Genomic DNA, 26,229 nt, shown 5'->3' with positions numbered 1-26,229 from the left:
CTTCTTGCTGTAGAAGTGTGTATTGTTTTTTTATGCCGACTTCAGAGGAGTGTTGTGAGTCTGTCTGTTATTTTACATACTCCTCCTGTCTGCGATCACCTTGACCCCCTCGCTCTGACCGGTTGTTTATAGAGTCCTGCATGGAACAAGAAGTATGTGATACCTATCAGGTGTTTTAATGTTATCATGGTAACATAACATGTAATGTGTCTCGGAAGACTCTATTTGCGGAGATCCAGTCAGTGTTTTAGTTACAGACTTTTCTTTCTTGTTATCCCAGTGGTTTTTAGAAGATTCCGGTGTTTGCTTGGTATTATCAATTTCTGATTTGCCTTTAATTAGTGGCTTATTAGCCATAGTTCCCTAACTATCTCGACCTAGTGATGTATAGGTTTCAGAAATTATTTAAGGGAGCTTGCGTTCCTGATCTACCCTGGGAACTATAGCGAGCTGTTGGTGTTCCATCAAAGAATATTCCTCCCCCAAATATTACTTAAAATAATTCAGGACACAGTGGCAAAGTTGCCAATTAGTTTCATCCCCAAATCCAGGGCAGGGGCTGCTCCATGTTCAGTCTGAATCTGTTTAGGCAATTCAGGCAAAACAGTAATTGATGGAGTACCATAAGTAAGAGTGTAGTGCATGCAAATACAGCACCCCATGTATACTCCTCAACAGGAGGAACCTTACCATGTGGAAGACACATAGTGATGATTCTAAACTTATCTTGAGGTCCCAAATGGGGAAAACCCGCCTCAAACCAAAAATTGTTTGTGCTATCCAAAACACAATACCATCACTTTTGGCTGAGAATTTACCCATAATAGTATTAATGATAACCAGACTAATTGCAGGCACAACCATCTGTGTGGTCCAGCTTTGAAAAACCCTTGCTGGGGAAGCATTTAATGTACACATTATGAACTGCATCAGATGTAGAGACAGCTTCACCAAATGATTAAAGAGAGCATGTGTTTCTGACCATGTTAAATGATTTGCATTTGGAAATGGTATATAGCCTGCTAAGACCAGAAAGATCGCTCCTTCATTACGGTCTTGCATTCCGATGGGCATTTGATAGGTCACCGTGGAACCAATTCCGATGTTCCTGATATGTCATTGTATTTCTAAATACTCAAAGTCTGTAAGCAGCTGGAACTGCAGCCTCAGTATATGTGTGAAATGTCTGTGAAAAGATATTGACTGCAGGAAAAGCATCCCAGGAATAAAAAACATTTCACATCTACATAGTTTGTGGGCTTCAACCACAAAAGTAAGCTCTCCACCGCCATTGGCAAGCTCATATATATTTAACTGAGAAGTTAATGCTGGTTTACAATTAACAGCATTATTTACTGGTTGTGCTACCATAATAATGAATGGATATCAAAGAAAGGAAACCCTAATGGGGACTATCCTTTTAGAAAACCAAGCTTGAGCAGCCTACTGAAACAAATAGGTGCTTCCTATTAAACCTGAGGAGGATAAACCCTTATTACCACGGATGTCTCCTTATAAAGGCACTAATGGACCCTTGGGCACACTCAAGAAACTACTCTGGAGACCCATTAAATACATATCAAATCAAACGTTGGTGGTGCCACATTACAAAATTCCAAATTTAGTTGGACTGTGGATTGAATCAGCACAACTTCATAATACAGGGACTGAGTAATCTTATATCATCAGCAAATGTTGGTTCGGCTAGCTCACAGTACTGCATCTAAACTGCTAAATCTTCAGGGTTATAGATGCTGTCTGCAACCTCTCACATGACCACTTCAGAAACAGATCTAAAGCTTTCGCTTGTCACTTTTGCATGCCCAAGGTTTCACAAAGAGAAGAGACATTAATACATTTTCAAATGTTTATTGAAATGATGCAATCCTTGTAAGTAAAACAAATGTGATTATTAGACATATAAGACACGTCATTGATATAAGCATGATGAGAATGGTGGAAAACACAAATAATTCAAACATGTTGATTATTCCCAAATATTAATCCTATCTATTACTCATGCTTCTACATAGGCGAGAGCATGGTGGGAGTACCCTTCTGCAAGGCCCAGTTGTGATGATCCAACCCCATACTTTGGTGTCATGTCTCATAATGCCGGATTCAGTGCATTAACGAATGCACTCAGTCTTAGTGTGCAAGCCTACACACCTCTACCAATGCAGTTATTGTCCTTCTTAGACTGTGCCGGGCATGCAGAACTGTATCTCATTCACAATTCTCTGCAGCATCTATGATAACTCTTAAATGAAGTGCCTCTTACCTGAATTCAAAAGGGAAGCTATTTAACTAATAATCACTGGCCTTCTCATTCTGACAGAGATGAAAAACAGCTTTGCTTAGTCTGGGTAACTGTCTTCTCTTACGAGCACAAAATATAGCAAGGGTATTGTTTTCTAGTATATTTTCCTGAAACTAGTAGTGCAGACTACAGAACAACAATGTTTAACCAAAATAAACATATCCGTGAGATTTGGTCATCTTACTCAAAAACATGTTTAAACCTCAATCTCAATAAGATACCTAGTAAAAAAGGAAAACTATAATAGAGAAGAAATGTAATCCCTGTAACAGGAGAGATATGGCCACACTCAGATGGAGGTACGAAAGCGCAGGGTTGTCCCCAACATCTGCCTCTCAAACTCCTCATCAAATTTCTCATTCTGAGCAACAGTAAAATTGTTCTTCCAGTCTCCGACGATGCCTGAACATAGAGACAAAAGAGAGTGTATAGTACATGGCGAATAGGTTCAGAGAACTTTCTTTCATATTGCCTAACTCTGAGTTAAGCAACATTTCTGGATTTTTTTGCAGTTACGTTTCCTAGAATAACAAACCCATAAACAAGCTTAAAACATTTGGATAAAACTGTATAAATTAACACAGTCATACATAAACACAAACAGCTTTAATGGATGTATCCATTTCACGTTTCTAAAAGCTGATGCGGATTACTAATAACTCCATTTCTCATAAATTTTGCTAGTCACTTTCCCTCTTTGAATTGTACAAAGGAGATTGAAATAATAAGTGTATTTCTGTCTTATTATATTATATATACTAGAGCATATACATTGCAGAGTAATGGTGCCATAAAAATGTAATATATCTACCTAGTGCCTTTTAAGATGTTAACATGAAAAACACATCTGCCTCTATTACCAAGTCTTTTTGACAATACAAACAGCACTCGTGAGACATGCAACGTGCATATAATATAAAATATCTTTATGACACGCTCACTGACATGTGCCTTTTGGTGCGTAAAACCATTCTCAAACCAAACTATTCATAAATAATATCTATGTTTTCTGGCTGGGAACACGATATTTGTCCTGGGTGGTTACAACAATTAAACAACTTGTCTGCGAATTGAATGCCTTGACAAGGGCATCAACTTTATTTATCTTGACACGCCCGATTTTGTATAATTGAACAGGCGTGTGTGTGTATATATCTGCATATGTACTCCTGTACACATAGTCAATTATGCACAGGCCAACTACGAGAGTTCCTATGAACACAAGATAGTGATATCTACTTACAAGTAAATGAGATTGTGCCAACACGCGCACATTATCTGTGCGAACTCAAACGTCATATTCTGTGTTTTTACTAGTGCGGTGCTCCTCATACCTGAGCAGCGGCCAGGTGGGGTGATGCTTTTCCTCCAATAATTCTAGGTAAGAAAAATAGCAATTCTGCTTTCTGAATGACAAGATATGGTGACTAATTAACCAATCTCATACGTAAATGTTGTCTTAGCCCTAATATGAGCTTAAGATCTTTCGCCTTTCTAATTTTCTACTTTGTTTTCACAATTGCACATATATTTGTTTTTTTGTTCACCAATAACAGTGGAGAAGACAGAACAAAAGTGAAAATATACAGGTGATATTTTTCCTTTATTCAGACAGTAGCCATGAAGAACTAGGTCCTGAAGAAAGCAGTGATAAAATACATCACACATGCTGAAACATGTTGACCATACTGAATAACAGATATTTTGTTAAATCTGTTTGTTTATTCACATTTTAATATTGGGATCTTTGAGGGAATTGAATAAATACATGCATCCACTCAATAGTTACCTAATTTTAACATCACTTTTTTTCACATTTACTTTGGAACTGTAATTTGGTTACCCGCTTAACAACATCTTGACAGTCCCCACAACATACTTTAGAAATATTCTAAAGTTATACTACCATTGCCAAACAGGTAGTAACACCACATTTTCTCCTGGGTAAGGAGAGCCCAGATGATCTAGGGCGGACTCAGGCGGGAACTGATGGGCACTTTTTTCCAAATAGGAGAATTAGTGCACAGTAAGACACATAGTCACTACAATTACCACACCATATGGTTTTTGGTTGTTTACAAAGTAGATTCTGGTTTGGCATATTTGACTCCCAGACACTATTTCTAGTTCTTTGGTATTTCTGTCTTAACCATGTTGGGGCAAAGAAAATAGAACGTATGGTGATTGGCAGTGGAGACCCCACTTAAACATGAATATGCCTAGGGGTAAAACACCTCAGGACCTACAATAGGGCAGGCTCGACTTCATCAAGAAATGTCTAATATTAGGGGATATTTTTTAGCTTTTTTTTTTAGTCTGCCCCTCAGTCACCATTTTGCAGACGTCTAATGACCTGCCCCTCAGTAAGCACATAACATTAGTCATGCAGTGGCTTGAGTTAGACTTCCCCCACACCCTCACCCAATAAAGGAGTTGTCCAATCCTGGCTAAAGATATGCTCATAATACCAAAGTCCATCAACAGAGGGATGTTTAGTGTACAAGTTGGTGGACACAGAAGTAGTATAAAAACCTGAGGAGTCTCACTGTAATAACTCTAAATGTTCACGCCATAAAGGATGCATTTTGGCACTGAGCTTCTGTTCACTCCCAAAGCAGAGGAGACCATTGGACCACCATGCTTCATAGCAAAGCACCCTTTTCACCTTGGTCCTGAGCCATGAAACTCATTGACCTCATGATGTGGTTTCTCCAATTTAGGTTTCATCAATGTTTTATTCCTAGACATTCAAAATCTTTGATTAGTTCCAAAGGTGAATTGTCCAGGAGGAAGGCATTCTCAAACCCCTATCAGGGCTTGAAAACCATCAACTTGTTTTAGAGGCATTAACAGACAGATGTTTAAATACTCATTAAATGTATCTAAGAGGTTCTGGAGGCCAATAGACAGATTTGAAACTAATAAAGCATTGTCTGGGAAGATTAAGATTGAGATTTGGGAACCACCGAGATGCTATACATCTTGGTGCTTCCAAAATCAATCACCTTGTTAATATACAGGAAAAAGACAAGCAGGTAAGTGTGCCTTCACCACACCTTTATTCACCATAATGGGACTTATGTTTTTCCCTGATGTGACTCAGCGCACTGTGGCATAATTAATTATTATGATACAGTTTTATCAGAATATTAAAAAGGGCAGGTTGGATTCCCATATTATGCAACACACTCCAGACAAAGTATTTAAGAACATTGTCAAAGGCAGAACATAGGTCAACAAACACCACATACAGCAGCGTTTTTTTAGGATCATGCATCCCTCAATACTTGGTCCACTGTGCTGGTATTTGGGATATTTACCGTGTTCAGTAAGCTAAGTACCTACTATCATGAGTTTCTGCCCTGGAACGTAGATATGATATTAAGACTGTATTGTTTGCATCAAAATTTGCATGTTTACCTTCTTCCCAGACATTTTAATTCTGAATACATTTTACCAGGTTTTTCCTGGTGAAATACATCAGTGTACAACAGCATACTTGCACTACATATCACACTGCTTGTAATGTGAATCCCTGTGCACCCACCTATTGTCAGTAGAACAAAATATACCCCTTACTTTTAACTGGTTTAATAAAAGAATATCAAGGCACTCACTACTGATATACAAAAATATTGGAAACTTAATATTAAAACTGCCTTCATATACTTAAATATTATTGAGAACACAAATATCGCTGTTTACAAAATATTGTTTTTACTAATATCGAAACCTAAAATATTAGAACCAAAAACATTGTTATCTTTAAATAAACATGTATATGGTAAAAAACTATCACCTAAACGATATAAACTACAATATTGCTTAAAGAAACTTACATTATTATTATTATTATTAATAAACAAAAATTACTTGTTCTTATGTTAAACAAAGCATTAAAATAAACATTAAACATACAAATTTTAACAATAAATATGGTAAATCACCCAAACAAATAGAAATCACTGCAAATAAAAATATAACTCAATACATAAAAGAAATTAAAAAAATTACAACTACAATAATGTATTGGAAAATCACAATATTAATATATATGTAAAATTCAAAACAATCAAACTACATTTTTAACATTATAATATAGCTTAGCGTTCGTCATAGGACAACATAACAGAAATAAAATTGAAGCAAAACGTAACTAATAGAATTTAACTATAAACAAACATAACCAATTAAATCACACAAATAATTAAATAAACAATATAAAAGGTGCATACATTTATCAGCTTAATACTCCAAAAATGACAAAAGCTGCAAGAAAATTAAACACTAACGGATTAACTGACCAGAACTTGAAAACAAAAGTGTGTGTGCGTGCACGTGCGTATATATATATGTATATCCTGAAATCTCCACTGCACCAGTGGCTGCAATTCTTAAAGAGATGGAGCACGGATCACAACTTAGTGCACAGAATCTGTTTATTTTCCCCAAGCTCGATCGGCCATTACGCCTTTCGGCTCTGGAGAGCCTTGATCACACATGCGTATATATATATATATATATCGCTATTTCAGTGATTTAATTTGAGGTGTCCACAGTAATTGTCATAGGTGATGTCATTGACCATTTCATGAGTGATATAATATATGAAGTCATCAGCAGTGCATTGAGGGGGCGCAAGTTATAGTTTGTTCAACTAACTATATGACTGAATTTCTCTGGTTGTGTATGAGTGAAATGTCCAACTAACTATAACGTCCCTGAAAACTGTTTTTTTTCAGTGAATTTCTAAGGTTTTTTATGCTAATTTCTAGGTCCCTGAAACCTATGGTTTTTCAGTGAATTTCAAAGGTTTTGCAAATGCTAATTCCTAACTATAACTTCAATGAAACCTTCGTTTTTTTCAGTGAAGTTTTTTTTTTTCAAAAGTAGCAAAATTACATAGATATGACAATTTCGTCCCCCCCCCTCCCCTCCCCCAGAGGAAACAACAAAGAATTAAATCAAAGTGACGGGTGCGTACCGAGAGAAAAAAGAAAGAAAAGAGCAAAGATAGTTATGAAAAATAAAGAGAGAGGGCCAGAGTAGAGAAGGTAAAAAGCTAGATGACACAAACCTATCAGGCTGGAAGATGGAACCAAGCAAGAAGAGAAAAAAAAGAAAAGGAGAGCTCCGTTAGGAGAAGAACAAAAGAGAGAGAGTCAATTGAGAAAGAGATTTTCCCTAGTGTCCTGACTGCTCCAGCCACGAGGATAGTTTTTCCCACACCTCCATACCCTTTTTCTGACTTTTACGCCCTCTTTTGGCATAGACCGCTTTTCCCAGATGAAATCTGGCCACTAGTCTAGCCAGCCAGTGAGCAAAAGTAGGAGGATCAGCATCCAACCAAGCGGAGGCAACACATAACCTCCAGACAGTCATGGAAATAAAAACTAGCCCGTCCCTTTTAATCCTAAGAGATTCAGACTGGGTCCCCAATAAAATAACAGTAGGGTTCAGTAAGATAGGCTGATTAGTGATTTTGCTTAACAATTCCTGTATGCGGCAAAGTGTTGGGGCCAGTTTTGGGCAAGTTGCAAAGATATGTATTGAATTGGAGCCGAAGTCAGAGCAGCGAGGACATAGTGACCCATTGCCTACTCCCCACTTGGCGATCCTGCTAGGTGTAATATATAGAGAGAAGATTGTTTTAAAATGTTGCGCCTGCAGTTTGGCTGAAAGTAAAACTTTTTGTGAAAGTGCTAGAGAGTTATAAAAAATTCTATGTGGAGAATCCAGTTTAGCATGCCATTCGTCTGCAATGATATGTAGATCGTCAGGAGTTTGCCTGTTAAGGAGATTATATATAAAAGCCAATCGGGGGGGGTCGGCATGTTACGCAGTTTGTTAAGAAGCTCCTCTTCCTTAAAACCCACTAGTACCCCCAACTTTTCGAGAAAGAAAATTGTGAATAGAAAGATACTTAAAGGCGTCTAGGGTTTTTAAGCTGAACGTAGCTTGCAGATTAGAAAAGGGTTTGACTCCCTCATCGGTGATCAGATCCCCTAGTTTTGTAATGCCAGCCTTATACCAATCGGAAAAGTAGAATTTTCCAAGGATGGCCGGTAGGTTATTGTTATTAAGAGTGGGAGAATAGTAGTTAAATCTGCCCAGCCCGAAGGTTCTACGGATGTTGCAGAAGACTTTATAGGAATTTGTTAGAGTCTTGAAATGCACGCGCTTGTAGTATCCAAAAGACATCTCACGGAGTAGGCATCCTCAGTGCTGTTCACCCAGCAGAAGTTGAAAGGGCGAAGGAGGTCCGAGTGCAGGAAGAAGGGGTGGTTCCCTCACTAGTTTAGAACTGTACTGCCACACTGAGGCCCAGTAATATAGTATGATGTTGGGAAAGACCAACCTCCCCGTTCTTTTGGAAGTAATAGCTGTGTGAAAATTTGTTGGAAATTGAGCAAATTTGCTTTGCTAAATTCCAGGGGAATAGTGTGGAAAAAATAAAGATGTTTAGGAAAGTATGTCATTTTTATGACGTTGCATCGGCTCACGAGTGTTAAATGTAGATTGTCAATTTGTTTTAGTGCTTTCTTGGTGTGGACAGCAAGAGGTGTTAAATTATCTGTAACAATTTCGTCCAAATTAGATGAGATGCAAACCCCAAGATATTTAGCCTTTGGTTCTACCCTATTGTCTGCCCAGGTGAATTGGTTGTTTATTATGATTTGTGTTTTGGTTTTGTTCAGGGCATATCCGGATAATCTCCCACATTTTTGAGCCTCCCTTTCTAGGGCCTGTATGGTGCTGACGGGGTCGGGGGAGGTGATAGCCAAGTCAACCGCATAGCTCAAGATTTTAACGGTGGTACCCTGAAACCTAACTGGTAGGATGTCAGTATTTCTTTCGATTTGTTTAATAAAAGGGTCAAGGTAAAGGGCAAACAGCAGAGGGGAGCAGGGACAGCTCTGTCTGGAACCCTGAGAGATGTTAAATTGGCCAGTGAGTTGCCCGTTTATAGATACACAAGCCGTGGGTTTGTAATAGAGCGTCTGCACCACCTGTATGAGCTTTGCTCCAAATCCCATCTTGCTCATAACGGCCCACAGGAATTGCCAGGAGACCCAGTCAAATGCTTTTTCAGCATCTAGCAATGTTAGTGACATCGGGTCTCCGTCTGCTTGGCGGAGTGATGACCCTCCTGACGTGTTCTGTTGTCCCCTTCTTTGGAATAAAGCCATGTTGCCATTCGACACTAATGACTAAACTACAAGGGAGATTATGGACACCAATATTTTGGAGAAAATTTTGCAGTCACAATTGATAAGGGTGATAGGCCTGTAGGAGCTCATCTCTAAAGGAGAATTATCTTTTTTTGGGACTATGGCTATTCTGGCGTTCGACCAAGAAGCAGGAGGGGGGCCCCCGTTGAAGATGGAAGTTACTACCCCCAAAAAAGTTGTTTTAATTTGGGGTGCAAAGATCTTATAGAACTCCACCCGGATACCATCCAGGCCTGAAGCTTTCCCATCAGGTAAACTTGATAGGGATTCCAGGATTTCCTCTCAAGTTGGGGGAAGGTCTAGTATCTCACTATTGTCGGGGGTGAGCTGCTTAAGATCGATCTCATTGAGGTAGGTAGTAATCTCACTCTCAATTGCTGCAGTGGCTTGGGGATTTTCTTCTGTGTACAACTTGGTGTAAAAGTCCTGGAATCCCTTCAGTATGGAGTTAGGGTCTTTGGTCTCAGATCCAGAGGGGAGTTTTATTGCGTGGATTTCGCTACTAGTGGTTTGTTGTCTGGTCCTGACGGCTAGGTGATGTCCTATACTGTCACTACATTCGTAGTTCTTTTCCCGCGCACTTGCCGACTTAGCTGCTGTTTTTTCAGAAAAGACTATCCCTATTTTAGCTTTAGCAAGGACAACTTCATTTTGGACAGCTTTAGTGTCTTGTCCTGCTTGAATCAATTGGGTAAGTTTAATTTCTGCTGCCCTAAGTTTATCCTGTAGCTTGCCAATTAAAAGTTTCTCTTTTTTATTCTTGCACACAGAGAACCTTAGAGTTTCGCCCCTGATCCCTGCTTTTAAAGTGTCCCAGACAATTCTTAAGGATGCGGAGTCAACATTTATTTCCTGGAATTCCTGAAGCCATCCCTGCATATGTGTTTGGTAGTTAATGTCATATAAAAGTGCTTTCTCAAAGCTCCATTTAGGCGTCGCCTTCCATTTCCCAAATCCCTTGATGTTAAGAATAAGAGGGTTATGGTCAGACATAAAGCGAGGTGCGATATCAATTGTACAGTTATTAGCGGTTGAAGATGAAACGAAGAAATAATCTAGTCAAAGTAGTGTTTGGTACGGTGTCGAAAAGAACGTGTATCCGGGTTGGGTGGGGTTTAAGTTGGCCCAGATATCGCGCAATCTGTGTGTCTGAGCAAGGTTGAAAAGGGCCTGAAAGACCCGAGGCTTCCTTCCTTTATATCTCCATTTCTTGTCAGCCTCCCAATTACCAGGTGAGTGAATGTTAAAGTCTCCACATAGAATGATGGGAGTAGGCCAGTGTGCCTGTTCGCATGAGACTGAGTTAAAAACCCCTGGATCATCAGCATTACTTCTGTATATGGAGCAGAGGGTGAAGGAAACATTATTAGGAAGCTGGAACTCAGTGATGACCCATCTACCAAGTGAATCAGATTTGGACCTGGGGGTGTTGATAGGGAGCCTTCTATCCATCAAAATTCTGACCCCTTTAGTTTTAGTATCCTGTGTAGTTGCCCCAACGGACTTAAACCCTAATGTATCTAACAAGTGTTTTTGTGAACCTTCGATATGGGTTTCTTGTAAGCAGTTAATATTTCCCCAAGGGACCGTAGTCCTTGGGCCACATTTTGCCTTTTTGGGAGTTCGTTTAGCCCACAGATGTTAACAGAGACTATTCGCAGTGAATCAATATTAGTCATCTAAAATAATAAGGAAAATAAATCATGTTAGTAAATGCCCATGTGTGTAAATTTAGACAAAGTGCCCTTAGAGCTTCTACGCCCGAGTTGTTTCTTGAAATTCCCGTCCCGCCCACCCCACCCTGCCCCCATCCCCCCACTCCACCCTCCCCACCCTCCCCACCCACCCCATCTTTGCGCAATCAGGAAAAGCCTGAATGATGGAGTCAACACATGAGCCCCGGCTGTCAACCACGCAATAGAATATTCAATTAGATCTTAAGATCGGCTAGTGGCCCTATTGGAAAAGGAAACAGCCCCAGAAGAGAAAAACAACATAGTTAAAACTAACTAAAGTCTCAGAGTCTCAAAGTTTCAAAGTCTCGGTTTTCTCATGATAAACAAGGGGAAGGTAACCATATGTGCCAAGCAAAATAGAATAAATAGAGAGAGAGAGAAAAAAAAAAGAAAGGAATATATATCTAATCAATGGTACGTTAAATCCAACGGAAAATAAAGAAAATTTAGCAAAATCAAATGACAAAAATCCTAGGGGAAGGAAAAAAAGAGGAGGAGGTCTGTCATATTTCAGCCATTTGCCCCATCTGCTTCCTTGGCTAACAGCTGCTTTTCTTGTTTTTCACCTCTTCCAGGTATTCGCCAGCTTTTATCTCGGAGAGAAAGACCTTAGTAGTCTCGTTGAGGTTTACTTTGAGCCTGGCAGGGTTAATTAAATAGACTTCAGCGCCCTGTTGCTGGAAGGGAGAAATCAGTTGCCTCAAGCGCCATCTCCGTTCCACTGTCTGGTGGCAAAAATCTGGCTTGGTGAAGAACGTGATTCCATTGGCACCTTTCTTAGTGTTAGGGTGAGCCTGGTCATATATTAACTGCCGGAGAAGAAAGTTTCCAAAGTATACCAGAAACACTCTTGGATGTCCTCCCGTTGCGCTTCCGCTGCTGTTTTGCTGTTTCTGGTGGAATGGGAAACGGTGTGCCCTCTGCACCTCTCGGTCCCAGCCCTGGTGTTCCGGAAAGGAGTCCTGTAACAGCTTGACAATAAATCGTCTGGGATCGTCCCTTTCTTTCCCCTCGGGATGCCAAGCAGGCGGAGGTTATTCCTGCATTGTCGATTTTGCTGGTCCTCCATCTTCGCCAATAGATCTATAAGGCAGGTGGTGTTGTACTCGGTCTGCTGTTTAGAGGCACCAGCTTTGGTTTTAAGGTGCTCTGTTTGGGTTTCCACCATGCTAACCCGGTCACTGATGTCCGTACACGTTTTATTCAGCCGCCTAAAGCCGCCCTGCAATTTCATGGCCGCGGTTTTGGAAGTGCGACTATCAGCCTGCACTTCCTCCTGGAATTCTTTGATGGAGGCTAATATGGAGGCTAAGGAGGGTTCAGTAGTGTCTACATGCAAGCTTTTTGAGCTACCCCACTGCGTTGAGTTGGCATCGGTCTCCTCCAGCTGGTAAGACAATTGGGAGTCAGAGTAATCCCATTTCAGCTGACTGCGCCATTTACTCTTGCTTTTGGGTTTCTTGGAGCGCAAAACTGTGCCAGTATTGTTACCAGACATATTACGGGAAGCTTCGCTATCTCCTTCTCTATCTCCTTCACTGGTGTTGTCTTCGGTCCCACCCTCACCAGAAGAGCTAGGCATGCTATCTGAGACCGAAAAAAAATGCTCGGGCCCTCTCTCGGGTGTCCAAGGGTTCTGTGCACCAGGGGAAACAACTAGACCCTGAATAACCTCCTTTGTGTCTGCCACTTCAGATTCAGAGGGAGCGAGAGGAATACCAGGGATGCCATTGAAGAATTTCTTGTTGGAATCTGGTTTTTGAGTGATGGGAAGCGCCTGGGTAGGCCTGTCTTGAAGTGCCGTACTCCCAAAGTCCCCCTTAGCATGATCGTTATCAAGTGCGCAGGGGAGAGTCTCTCGAGTAGGAGCAGATTCAGGTTCCAATAGTGCAGTAGAGAGATCATTGTTGCTAGTGTCAATACTAGTAGAAATAGCTTCCCCCGTGGGGTCCTCCTGCTGGGGGCTGGGTCTGTGAATGTCTGAAGGAGGTTTCCCAGCAATGGGTTTAAGGTTAGAGCTGGTGTTGGAAAAACTATTTTTTAGCTCCCATAAACATTTTAGCCAGGGGGAGTGCATGCAGCCCTGTATCTTTGCTGTCCTTATTATCTTTACTGACTCTCGCCCCCCCTGTTTTACCCATGTTCGTTTTTTTGCTGGCACTAACCTCTTGTTTTAAGCTTGCAGCTCCTTCGCTCACGGCAGGATCCTTATTTTTCGAGGGCATCTTTGGTTTTCCCCCCTTTCGTGGTCCACGAGCGCTCATGCCTGGACTGGATCTGGAGGCTGAGGTGAGGGTTAGCAATGAGGTAACAGGAGAGCTGGGGGCGAAAGAAGCCAGAGACTGATGCGGGAAAGTCAAAATCACGGCCACAGTTGCCACTAAAAATGTCCAGACCTGTGGATCCAGTGAGGTCAGAACGGGGGGTAGAAAAGTTTTATAAAAAGCCTCGTGTCCATTCACTCGTTCTGTGTAGGATCGGGAAAGGCTGTAGTTCCAAGGAAGCAGGATTAAGAAAATATAAAAACAGGCTTTACAAAATACCACGTTGTCGATGTCAAGCCCAGAATATATGTGAGGGGAATCGTGGCCCCACGAGAATGTCCGCAGCGTTCTCCTCAGCCTTAGCATCCAAAGTGTTCTGTATGTCCAATAGACCGGCATCCCTCCGTGGCGCAGGACAGCTAGCTGATCATGCACGCGTCTTGCGTGAGCAGCCGAGCAGCGCAAGCACTCACGCTGACTCCATCTTGCTCCACTTTTTCAGTGAATTTCTAAGGTTTTTCAAATGCTAATTCATAACTATGCCTACATAGGTAGGACATGTGCAGAAAGAAGAAGAGAGGTGTAGAAAGAAGCAAGAGGTGTGCTGAAAGAAGCAACAGAGGTGCAGAAAACGGCAAGAAGGGTACATAAAGACGGAAGAAGGGTGCAGAAAGAGGCACGAGGGATGCAAAAGGAAGCAAGAGAGGTGCAGAAATCAACAACAGAAGTGCAGAGAGAACCAACAGAGATGCATAAAGGAGGAAAAGGGGTGAAGAAAGTGGCAAGAGAGGTGCAGAATGAGACAAGAGGGATGCAGAAAGAAGGAAGAGGGGTGCAGAGAGAAGTATGAGTGGTACAGAAAGAAGCAACTGAGGTGCAGAAAGAAGCAACAGAGGTGCAGAAAGAGGCAAGAGGGGTACAAAAAGAGGGATGCAGAAAGAGGCACGAGTGGTGCAGAAAGAAGCAAGAGATATACAGCAAGAAACAAAAGAAGTACACAAAGAAGGAACAAAGGTACACAAAGAGGCAACAGGGGTGAAGATAAAGACAAGCATTTGCAATGCAATAGGCCTCACATTTACAAGAGTTTGAGCTATTGGCATTGTAAATGTGAATGCCTTTATGTGTTGATTTTTAAAACATGAACAAAAGGCATTGTCATTTACAATGCCAATAGCTTAAACTCTACCAAATGTGGGACCTATTGCATTACAAATGCTTGTTATCATGCTGCTGTTAGATGGAGAGGTTGTGGTGCAGCGGTCGGTGCTCCTGTCTCTGGAGTTGGGGATTAGTGTTTGAGCCTCTGCGAGGCTCAACATTCTTTAATTTTTGGCAAAACATTTAATCTCCTGCCCAGGATCTAGCAATTTAAATTATGAATAAACAGTTATCTCTTTGAGAGGCGGGCATGCAGTGTTGGGGGTGTGGGAGGTAGGGAGAGAAATTAAAACAAGCCATGCAAAGGGCATGGATGGAGGAGGGAGAGGGAACAATGTAGGAAGCTTCTATAGATTTCTCGAATTAACACAGCGCCCGCTTCGCCAAGCGTCCATGCAACGGGGGGTGAGGGGGCATATTTAAAAGTTATATATTACGTGAAAGCACGCTTCAAATACCAAAACAAAAAAAACAGCCTGCATTGCTGAAGCTGGCGTCCCATCAGTGCACTTTAGATTAATTAAGCAAAGAGTTCTTCCCAAGGACTAATGCAAGCTATACAGTAAGGACACAGTAAAAGGTCCAGTCCTTATGGGAGGTTACACCTGAAGACATGGAGGTACTAAGGAGGGACTGATAAGCCTATTAACAAACCACAAGTCAAAATTCACGAGTCAAAGCTGGCAATTGAAAATATGGGTGGGGAGGGGGAGAAGATTCAATTCCATACCCGAATACCCATTATAGATAATGGGGTAACCCAATAAGTCAAACCGAACCTGGGTACAATACGGGAATACAAAGGTAGTCCGTGACTAATTGGTATAAATAAATTCGAAATAGAGGCAATCTTGTGTTGTGTGTAATACTACAACACTGGTACTACATACCTCCTGAATAATTCTCATGTATGTAACCCATACTGTAATTACAAAATGCATGAAATGCAAACCACAGGAAAGCGCCACTAAAGTCAATGGTACTTGCAATACATTTATTAAATTCAAAACAAATAGTTGAAGGTTTAAGGGAAGTGGTAGTGCTGGGTAGTGAGAAGGGTAAATCATGGAAATTTGAACATAGTGCAGTTAACCTGAGATGGTGGGTGATCGAGAAGGTCCGCATTTACCAAAGGGGAGGTGGGACCTCATACAATCTCAATTACCGAGAGTGCAAATGGATTCACACTTTTAACACAATAAACAAGGGATGAGTACGAAGAGATAGCTTGTCAAGCAGCAACTCTGCGCATCAGCTAGGCACCTCATACTCTTAGACGACACACCACATCATGATCATCTTGTATGGGCATACATGTGTATCACTCAATGTTCCTATTTTGTGCATGGTTATATTGCAATATGGGCCAACTGCATTGGTACCGACTTATTGTTTTTTGTACACAGTGTCCAGTAATACATGTATTTTTCTTTTCTTTTTTTTTCTCTCTTTATGATGCACATCAATTACTGCAAATAACTTGTGGTGGTTCTATGAGGTTGGATAATTCGGTTCTCCTTACTGGACTAAATTTAGAACGGCCACACGTTCCACGGACATTGTCATTGTATGTATATATTGACTGTGCTTCATTCTGGAACCAATAGTGACACTGCAGATTGTAACTAGGCAGTTTACATAATAACTCCCACACTACTGTTCATGATTGCACGTAGAAACATTCACACGATCTACGGTCTTTATCACTGTATGTAATTATTGCCAGTGTTTTACTCATGAACTATGAGTTACTCTGCAGATTGTATATAGGCAGCTTACACATCAACCTCCTCACACTCCTGTACATTATTGCACATGGTACACTTTGTGCAGACCTCTCCCGTACGATAAGTGACAGGTAGAACCTGAGACTCGATCCCTGTTGCTATGGACACCAGCGCGCATGCCCGAATGCCCCTTATGCCACTGCAGGCATAGGACGCACACCGCACGGCGGTTCCCCAATGTGCACATCTTGCACGGCCGCCCAACACATTTAACTACTGGCGCGGCATGCCCTCAGTCTCTGTTTCTTACTCGTAGGAGCAACACGGATTGAGCCGCTGACCAAAAACTTTCAGGTATTGACAGACCCGGGTTTTATTTTTATTAGTATTATTATTTTTATGCGCACCGTCTCGCCAGTGTCGTCCTCGGTGCGGGCACATCACCTTAGAGGGTTACTACATCCCCCACCTCTATCCTTGTTTTATTCGCCAATGTGGGAGTCTCAACTGACAATTCCCCATTTGGACGAGGGTAGTGCACAGATGCCTTGTCAGCGTGTGGGAGGTAATTTTTTGTACTTAAAAACACGCTGCCCTTGTATATAGTACACGTTTTCCTTATTTTAGAGTCACACAATTGATCTTAAATTAGGAGGAGAGTCAACTTGACTCTCACACGGAACTAGTATATTTTGCACCTGTTTGCCAGCCAACGAGCTGACATTTTAATCTCTTCTCCACAGAGGAGTGATTTAATCACAATCGGATGACGGTTCCTTCCTAATGGCGCTGTAACCTTTGGACACCCCCTTCTATCATGAACTTTGGCAACATTGAGCCATGGTTTTCGGCAATTTGACAGCACACCTGAGTAGCCAGGCTTGGCACCAGGATTAGGTCAGTAACTTTTAGATTGCTCACCACATTCTGACCCCACACACAGCGCCCCCTCTAATTTACATTTTTACCCCTAGGTTGCCCTTTACCGTCCTGATGAAGACTCGCAGCTGAGGCCCAAACTTCCCTCTACGCATCAGTCGAGTCGAAACGTCGATGCCCTCCATTACACAAGACCTGTACTCGTGTCCCACGTATTGTACACCAGAAAATGCATTCGGTGCAAGAGTATTTTACAGATTACATGTAAATAAGTGTTCTACTTCGGACAGGTCTTCTGATACTGGTTTTGAGTACCAGTAATGTTTCAAAGAATCCAATTATACTCATCTGTATTTCCATGATTTACCCTTCTCACTACCCAGCCCTACCACTAACCGTAAACCTTCTCTCCTTCCTGTGTGCAACCAATTGCTTATACAACTATTTGTTATGAATTTAATAAATGTATTGCAAGTACCATTGACTTTAGTGGCCCATACCCGAATACAGCATGCCTCGCAGAGCAACGCAGGCGCTGCCTAGGCTCGACCTAAAAAAAAGACAATGTTGCAAAAATAGACTTGGGTGAGCCATGCACAGCAAATGAAAAGTCGTACTGTTGTTAAAGTCCAAACACAGCATGCTGCACTGCAAAAAGAAAAGTCAAAGTTGCAGGAGAGTGTGTCGTGCCTGCAACAGGATGTAGAATAAAGTCATGTAAGAAAATAGTGCTCACAGACTAAATAAAACATACAAAGTAACAACACATGTAAGCAGGACAGCCCTCATGGGAGGTTATAACGTGAGAAAAGGAGGTACTAAGGAGGGATTACTAAGCCTATTAACAAAACAAAGGCCACCATTTACAAATGACAGTAACAGGAGCCAATTGAAAAGATGTGCAGAAAATGGGTGGAGTTTAAAGTCCATACCTGAATACAGCAGGTCTCGAAGAGACAGCGCAAGCACTGCCTAGGCAAGACTTACAACATAGATGTTTGGATCTAATGCCATGGTCCCAAAGCGCGGTAGTGAAATGCTAAATAAAATTTACTTCTTGGCCTTCTGACTTTTTTTCTTGTAAGCAGGCACAGGTTAAACAGTCCCATGGGTGAGAGGGCAGAGATAGCCTTTCAGATGCAAAAGCAAGCATCTCCTGCTAATGGGCAAACATTAACACTACTTGGAAAACCAGCATACTAAAATAACCTAATTTACCAGACAGAGAGGGCTCTCCTTCTACATCCCCAACCGCCAGCTACGCTCTGCCGACCTCTCACTAGCCACCGTCCCACGCATCCGAAGAACAACCACCGGTGGGAGATCCTTCTCCCACCTCGCCTCCAAGACATGGAACACCCTCCCACTGAGTCTACAACAGACCCAAGACCTGCTGACCTTCAGGAGGACACTAAAGACCTGGCTGTTCAATCAGTAGCGGCCCCCACCTCCCCCCTCAGCGCCTTGAGACCCTCGCGGGTATGTAGTGCACTTAACAAATGACCGATTTATTGATTGATTGACAGAAGCAAATCCTGTCGAGAGACACAGGCAAAGGAAAAACAAACAAAGGCAACATTATATGTAACTGAAAAACCTGATTAAAAAAGATTTTAACATGAAAATGGTCTTCTACTTTTTTTGTGCTTGCACTGCTTGCAACTACTTCCTGCCTGTTCTCCTGCTTGTTTGTTATAATTTTTTTGTTATGGGGGAGCGGGACATAAATAACGGGGGAGTGGATGTTTGAAAACAGTAATTTAATTAGAACACGAGCAGCGGACAGACACTAGGGGAGAGTCAACAGATGCCAGATTCCAAGGGCAGACTGACGTGATGCTTAGTTGGTGCGCTAATGCAAAATGGTGGAGGTGAATGATGTTTGGTGCTCAGATGGTGACACTATATGGTGTGGATTGGAGGTACGTTGTGGATTGTGGAGTTTTGGAGTTGAAATATGTTGTTTCGTGTGTAATTGGAAATGTGTGGAGTTGAATTGTATGGCCTGGAAGTGTGGTGTTCTATGAAATTATGCTTAGTGAAATTGTGTCATGGTGTGGAGTGCATTTTACATTGAGTGCTGTGTAGTTATGTGGTGTGTAATTATGTGGCACTGAGTGGTATTTGGAGTGTATGTTGCATTGAGTGCAGTGTAATTATGTAGCATATAATTATGTGGCACTGAGTGGTATTGTGTGGAGTGTATGTTGTATTCAGTAGAGTGTAATTGTGTGGTGTGTACTGAGTGGTATTGTTTGGAGTGTGTGTTGCATTGAGTGCAGTGTAATTATGTAGCATATAATTATGTGCCACTGAGTGGTATTGTGTGGAGTATATGTTGCATTGAGTGCAGTGTAATTATTTGATGTGTAATCATGTGGCACTGAGTGGTATTTGGGGTGTATGTTGCATTGGTTGCAGTGTAATTATGTTGCATATAACTATAGGGCACTGAGTGGTATTTGGAGTGTATGTTGCATTGAGTGCTGTGTAATTATGTGGCACTGAGTGGTATTTGGAGTGCATGTTGCATTGAGTGCAGTGTAATTATGTGGCGTGTAATTATGTGTCACTGAGTGGTATTTGGAGTATATGTTGCATTGAGTGCTGCGTAATTATGTGGCGTGTAACTATGTGGCACTGAGTGGTATTTGGAGTGCGTGTTGCATTGAGTGCAGTGTAATTATGTGGCGTGTAACTATGTGGCACTGAGTAGTATTTGGAGTGTATGTTGCATTGAGTGCAGTGTAATCATGTGGCCTGTAATGATGTGGCACTGAGTGGTATTTGGAGTGTATGTTGCATTGAGTGCAGTGTAGTTATGTGGCTTGTAATTATGTGGCACTGAGTGGGATTTGGAGTGTATGTTGCATTGAGTGCAGTGTAATTATGTGTCTTGTAAATATGTGGCACTCAGTGGTGCTTGGAGTGTATGTTGCATTGAGTACAGTGCAATTATGTGGCGTATAATTATGTGGTGGTATTTGGAGTGTATGTTGCATTGAGTGCAGTGTAGTTATGTGGCTTGTAATTATGTGGCACAGAGTGGTATTTGGAGTGTATGTTGTATTCATTAGAGTGTAATTGTGTGGCGTGTAATTATGTGGCACTGAGTGGTATTGTTTGGAGTGTATGTTGCATTGAGTGCAGTGTAATTATGTAGCATATAATTATCAGGCACTGAGTGGTATTGTGTGGAGTGTGTGTTGCATTCAGTAGAGTAATTATGTGGTGTGTAATTATGTGGCACTGAGTGGTGTTTGGAGTGTATGTTGCATTGAGTGCAGTGTAATTATGTGGCATGTAATTATGTGGCATTGAGTGGTATTTGGAGTGTATAGTGCGTTGAGCGCAGTGTAATTATGTAGCATATAATCATGTGGCACTGAGTGGTATTGTGTGGAGTGTATGTTGTATTCAGTAGAGTGTAATTGTGTGGTGTGCACTGAGTGGTATTGTTTGGAGTGTAATTATGTAGCATATACTTATGTGCCACTGAGCGGTATTGCGTGGAGTATATATTGCATTGAGTGCAGTGTAATTATTTGGTGTGTAATCATGTGGCACTGAGTGGTATTTGGAGTGTATGTTGCATTGGGTGCAGTGTAATTATGTTGCATATAACTATAGGGCACTGAGTGGTATTTGGAGTGTATGTTGCATTGAGTGCTGTGTAATTATGTGGCACTGAGTGGTATTTGGAGTGTATGTTGCATTGAGTGCAGTGTAATTATGTGGCGTGTAATTATATGTCACTGAGTGGTATTTGGAGTATATGTTGCATTGAGTGCTGCGTAATTATGTGGCGTGTAACTATGAGGCACTGAGTGGTATTTGGAGTGCATGTTGCATTGAGTGCAGTGTAATTATGTGGCGTGTAACTATGTGGCACTGAGTAGTATTTGGAGTGTATGTTGCATTGAGTGCAGTGTAATCATGTGGCGTGTAATGATGTGGCACTGAGTGGTATTTGGAGTGTATGTTGCATTGAGTGCAGTTTAGTTATGTGGCTTGTAATTATGTGGCACTGAGTGGGATTTGGAGTGTATGTTGCAGTGAGTGCAGTGTAATTATGTGTCTTGTAAATATGTGGCACTCAGTGGTGCTTGGAGTGTATGTTGCATTGAGTACAGTGAAATTATGTGGCGTATAATTATGTGGCAGTGAGTGGTATTTGGAGTGTATGTTGCATTGAGTGCAGTGTACTTATGTGGCATGTAATTGTATGGCACTGAGTGGTATTTGGAGTGCATGTTGTATTCATTAGAGTGTAATTGTGTGGCGTGTAATTATGTGGCACTGAGTGGTATTGTTTGGAGTGTATGTTGCATTGAGTGCAGTGTAATTATGTAGCATATAATTATGCGGCACTGAGTGGTATTGTGTGGAGTGTGTGTTGCATTCAGTTGAGTAATTATGTGGTGTGTAATTATGTGGCACTGAGTGGTATTTGGAGTGTATGTTGCATTGAGTACAGTGTAATTATGTGGCATGTAATTATGTGGCATTGAGTGGTATTTGGAGTGTATAGTGCGTTGAGCGCAGTGTAATTATGTAGCATATAATTATGTGGCACTGAGTGGTATTGAGTGGGGTGTGTTTTGCATTCAGTAGAGTGTAATTATGTGGCGTGAAATTATGTGACACTGAGTGGGATTTGGAGTGTATGTTGCATTGAGTGCAGTGTAAGTATGTGGCCTGTAACTATGTGGCACTGAGTGTATGTAGCATTGAGTGCAGTGTAATTATGTGGCGTGTAAATATGTGGCTCTCAGTGGTATTTGAAGTCTATGTTGCATTGAATGCAGTGTAATTATGTGACGTGTAATAATGTGGCACTGAGTGGTATTTGGAGTGTATGTTGCATTGAGTGCAGTGTAATTACGTGGCGTGAAACTATGTGGCACTGAGTGATATTGGGAGCGTATGTTGCATCGAGTGCAGTGTAATTATGTGGTGTGTAATTATGTGGCACTGAGTGGTATTTGGAGTGTATGGTGCGTTCAGCGTAGTGTAATTATGTAGCATATAATTATGTGGCACTGAGTGGTATTGCGTGGAGTGTATGTTGTATTCAGTAGAGTGTAATTGTGTGGCGTGTACTTATGTGGAACTAAGTGGTATTGTTTGGAGTGTATGTTGCATTGAGTGCAGTGTAATTATGTTGCATATAATTATGTGGCACTGAGTGGTATTGTGTGGAGTGTGTTTTACATTCAGTAGAGTGTAATTATGTGGCGTGAAATTATGTGGCACTGAGTGGGATTTGGAGTGTATGTTGCAATGAGTGCAGTGTAATTATGTGGCGTGTAACTATGTGGCACTGAGTGTATGTTGCATGGAGTGCATTGTAATTATGTGGCGTGCAATTATGTGGCACTCCATGGTATTTGAAGTCTATGTTGCATTGAATGCATGGTAATTATGTAGCGTGTAATTATGTGGCACTGAGTGGTATTTGGAGTGTATGTTGCATTGAGTGCAGCATAATTATGTGGCGTGAAACTATGTGGCACTGAGTGGTATTTGGAGTGCATGTTGCATTGAGTGCAGTGTAATTATGTTGCATATAATTATGTGGCACTGAGTGGTATCATGTGGAGTGTGTTTTACATTCAGTGCAGTGTAATTATGTGGCATGTAACTATGTGGCACTGAGTGTATTGTGCATAGAGTGCATTGTAATTATGTGCCGTGCAATTATGTGGCACTCCGTGGTATTTGAAGTCTATGTTGCATTGAATGTGGCGTGTAATTATGTGGCACTGAGTGGTATTTGGAGTGTATGTTGCATTGAGTGCAGCGTAATTATGTGGCGTGAAACTATGTGGCATTGAGTGGTATTTGGGGTGCATGTTGCATTGAGTGCAGTGTAATTATGTGGCGTGTAACTATGTGGTACCGAGTGGTATTTGGAGTGTATGTTGCATTGAGTGCAATGTAATCATGTGGCGTGTAATGATGTGGCACTGAGTGGTATTCAGAGTGTATGTTGCATTGAGTGCAGTGTAGTTATGTGGCTGGTAATTATGTGGCACTGAGTGGGATTTGGAGTGTATGTTGCATTGAGTGCAGTGTAATTATGTGGCTTGTAATTATGTGGCACTCAGTGGGATTTGGAGTGTATGTTGCATTGAGTGCAGTGTAATTATGTGGCTTGTAATTATGTGGCACTCAGTGGTGCTTGAAGTGTATGTTGAATTGAGTGCAGTGTAATTATGTGGCGTATAATTATGTGGCAGTGAGTGGTATTTGGAGTGTATGTTGCATTGCGTGCAGTTTACTTATGTGGCGTGTAATTATGTGGCACTGAGTGGTATTTGGAGTGTATGTTGTATTCATTAGAGTGTAATTGTGTGGCGTGTAATTATGTGGCACTGAGTGGTATTGTTTGGAGTGTATGTTGCATTGAGTGCAGTGTAATTATGTAGCATATAATTATGCGGCACTGAGTGGTATTGTGTTTAGTGTGTGTTGCATTCAGTAGAGTAATTATGTGATGTGCAATTATGTGGCACTGAGTGGTATTTGGAGTGTATTTTGCATTGTGTGCTGTGTAATTTTGTGGCGTGTATTTATGTGGCACTGAGTGGGATTTGGAGTGTATGTTGCATTGAGTGCAGTGTAATTATGTGGTGTGTAACTATGTGGCACTGAGTGCATATTGCATTGAGTGCAGTGTAATTATGTGGCGTGTAATTATGTGGCACTCAGCGGTATTTGAAGTGTATTTTGCATTGAGTGCAGTGTAATTATGTGACGTATAATTATGTAGCACTGAGTGTTATTTGCGGTGTATGTTGCTTTGAGTGCAGTTTAATTATATGGCATGTACTTATGTGGCACTGAGTGGTATTTGGAGTGTATGTTGCATTGAGTGCAGTTTAATTATGTGGCGTGTAATTATGTGGCACTGAGTGGTATTTGGAGTGTATGTTGCATTGAGCGCAGTGTAATTATGTACCATATAATTATGTGGCACTGAGTGGTATTGTGTGGAGCGTATGTTGTATTCAGTAGACTGTAATTGTGTGGCGTGTAATTATGTGGCACTGAGTGGTATTGTTTGGACTGTATGTTGTATTGAGTGCAGTGTAATTATGTAGCATATCATTATGTGGCACTGAGTGGCGATTGTGTGGAGTGTGTGTTGCTTTCAGTAAAGTGTAATTATGTGGCGTGTAATTATGTGGCACTGAGTGGTATTTGGAGTGTACTTTGCAATGAGTGCAGTGTAATTATGTGGCACTGAGTGGTATTTGGAGTGTATGTTGCATTGAGTGCAGTGTAATTATGTGGCGTGTAATTAGGTGGCACTGAGTGGCATTTGGAGTGTATGTTGCATTGAGTGCAGTGTAATTATGTGGTGTGTAATTATGTGGCACTGAGTGGTATTTGGAGTGTACTTTGCAATGAGTGCAGTGTAATTATGTGGTGTGTAATTATGTGGCACTGAGTGGTATTTGGAGTGTATGTTGCATTGAGTGCAGTGTATTTATGTGGTGTGTAATTATGTGGCACTGAGTGGTATTTGGAGTGTATGGTGCGTTCAGCGTAGTGTAATTATGTAGCATATAATTATGTGGCACTGAGTGGTATTGTGTGGAGTGTATGTTGTATTCAGTAGAGTGTAATTGTGTGGTGTGTACTTATGTGGAACTAAGTGGTATTGTTGGGAGTGTATGTTGCATTGAGTGCAGTGTAATTATGTTGCATATAATTATGTGGCACTGAGTGGTATTGTGTGGAGTGTGTTTTACATTCAGTAGAGTGTAATTATGTGGCGTGAAATTATGTGGCACTGAGTGGGATTTGGAGTGTATGTTGCAATGAGTGCAGTGTAATTATGTGGCGTGTAACTATGTGGCACTGAGTGTATGTTGCATGGAGTGCATTGTAATTATGTGGCGTGCAATTATGTGGCACTCCGTGGTATTTGAAGTCTATGTTGCATTGAATGCATGGTAATTATGTAGCGTGTAATTATGTGGCACTGAGTGGTATTTGGAGTGTATGTTGCATTGAGTGCAGCATAATTATGTGGCGTGAAACTATGTGGCACTGAGTGGTATTTGGAGTGCATGTTGCATTGAGTGCAGTGTAATTATGTTGCATATAATTATGTGGCACTGAGTGGTATCGTGTGGAGTGTGTTTTACATTCAGTGCAGTGTAATTATGTGGCATGTAACTATGTGGCACTGAGTGTATTGTGCATGGAGTGCATTGTAATTATGTGCCGTGCAATTATGTGGCACTCCGTGGTATTTGAAGTCTATGTTGCATTGAATGTGGCGTGTAATTATGTGGCACTGAGTGGTATTTGGAGTGTATGTTGCATTGAGTGCAGCGTAAATATGTGGCGTGAAACTATGTGGCATTGAGTGGTATTTGGGGTGCATGTTGCATTGAGTGCAGTGTAATTATGTGGCATGTAACTATGTGGTACCGAGTGGTATTTGGAGTGTATGTTGCATTGAGTGCAATGTAATCATGTGGCGTGTAATGATGTGGCACTGAGTGGTATTCAGAGTGTATGTTGCATTGAGTGCAGTGTAGTTATGTGGCTTGTAATTATGTGGTACTGAGTGGGATTTGGAGTGTATGTTGCATTGAGTGCAGTGTAATTATGTGGCTTGTAATTATGTGGCACTCAGTGGGATTTGGAGTGTATGTTGCATTGAGTGCAGTGTAATTATGTGGCTTGTAATTATGTGGCACTCAGTGGTGCTTGAAGTGTATGTTGAATTGAGTGCAGTGTAATTATGTGGCGTATAATTATGTGGCAGTGAGTGGTATTTGGAGTGTATGTTGCATTGCGTGCAGTTTACTTATGTGGCGTGTAATTATGTGGCACTGAGTGGTATTTGGAGTGTATGTTGTATTCATTAGAGTGTAATTGTGTGGCGTG

General features: G+C 41.3%; 1 protein-coding gene across 1 annotated transcript in view; it reads right to left on the bottom strand.

Moving 5' to 3' along the window:
• Nucleotides 1–2,609: 2,609 nt before the first annotated feature.
• Nucleotides 2,610–26,229, bottom strand: part of LOC144768583 (sulfotransferase 1 family member D1-like) — a 320,008-nt gene continuing 296,388 nt past the window's right edge. The window contains exon 7 of the mRNA XM_078652372.1: nt 2,610–2,722. Coding sequence (XP_078508498.1) covers nt 2,610–2,722 — 113 coding nt within the window. The remainder of the gene's footprint in view (nt 2,723–26,229) is intronic.

Source organism: Lissotriton helveticus, chromosome 7 (genome assembly GCF_964261635.1).
Source record: "Lissotriton helveticus chromosome 7, aLisHel1.1, whole genome shotgun sequence".
NCBI lineage: Eukaryota > Metazoa > Chordata > Amphibia > Caudata > Salamandridae > Lissotriton > Lissotriton helveticus.
Note: the sequence above shows the minus strand (reverse complement) of the source record. Positions and strands in the feature narration are given on the sequence as shown.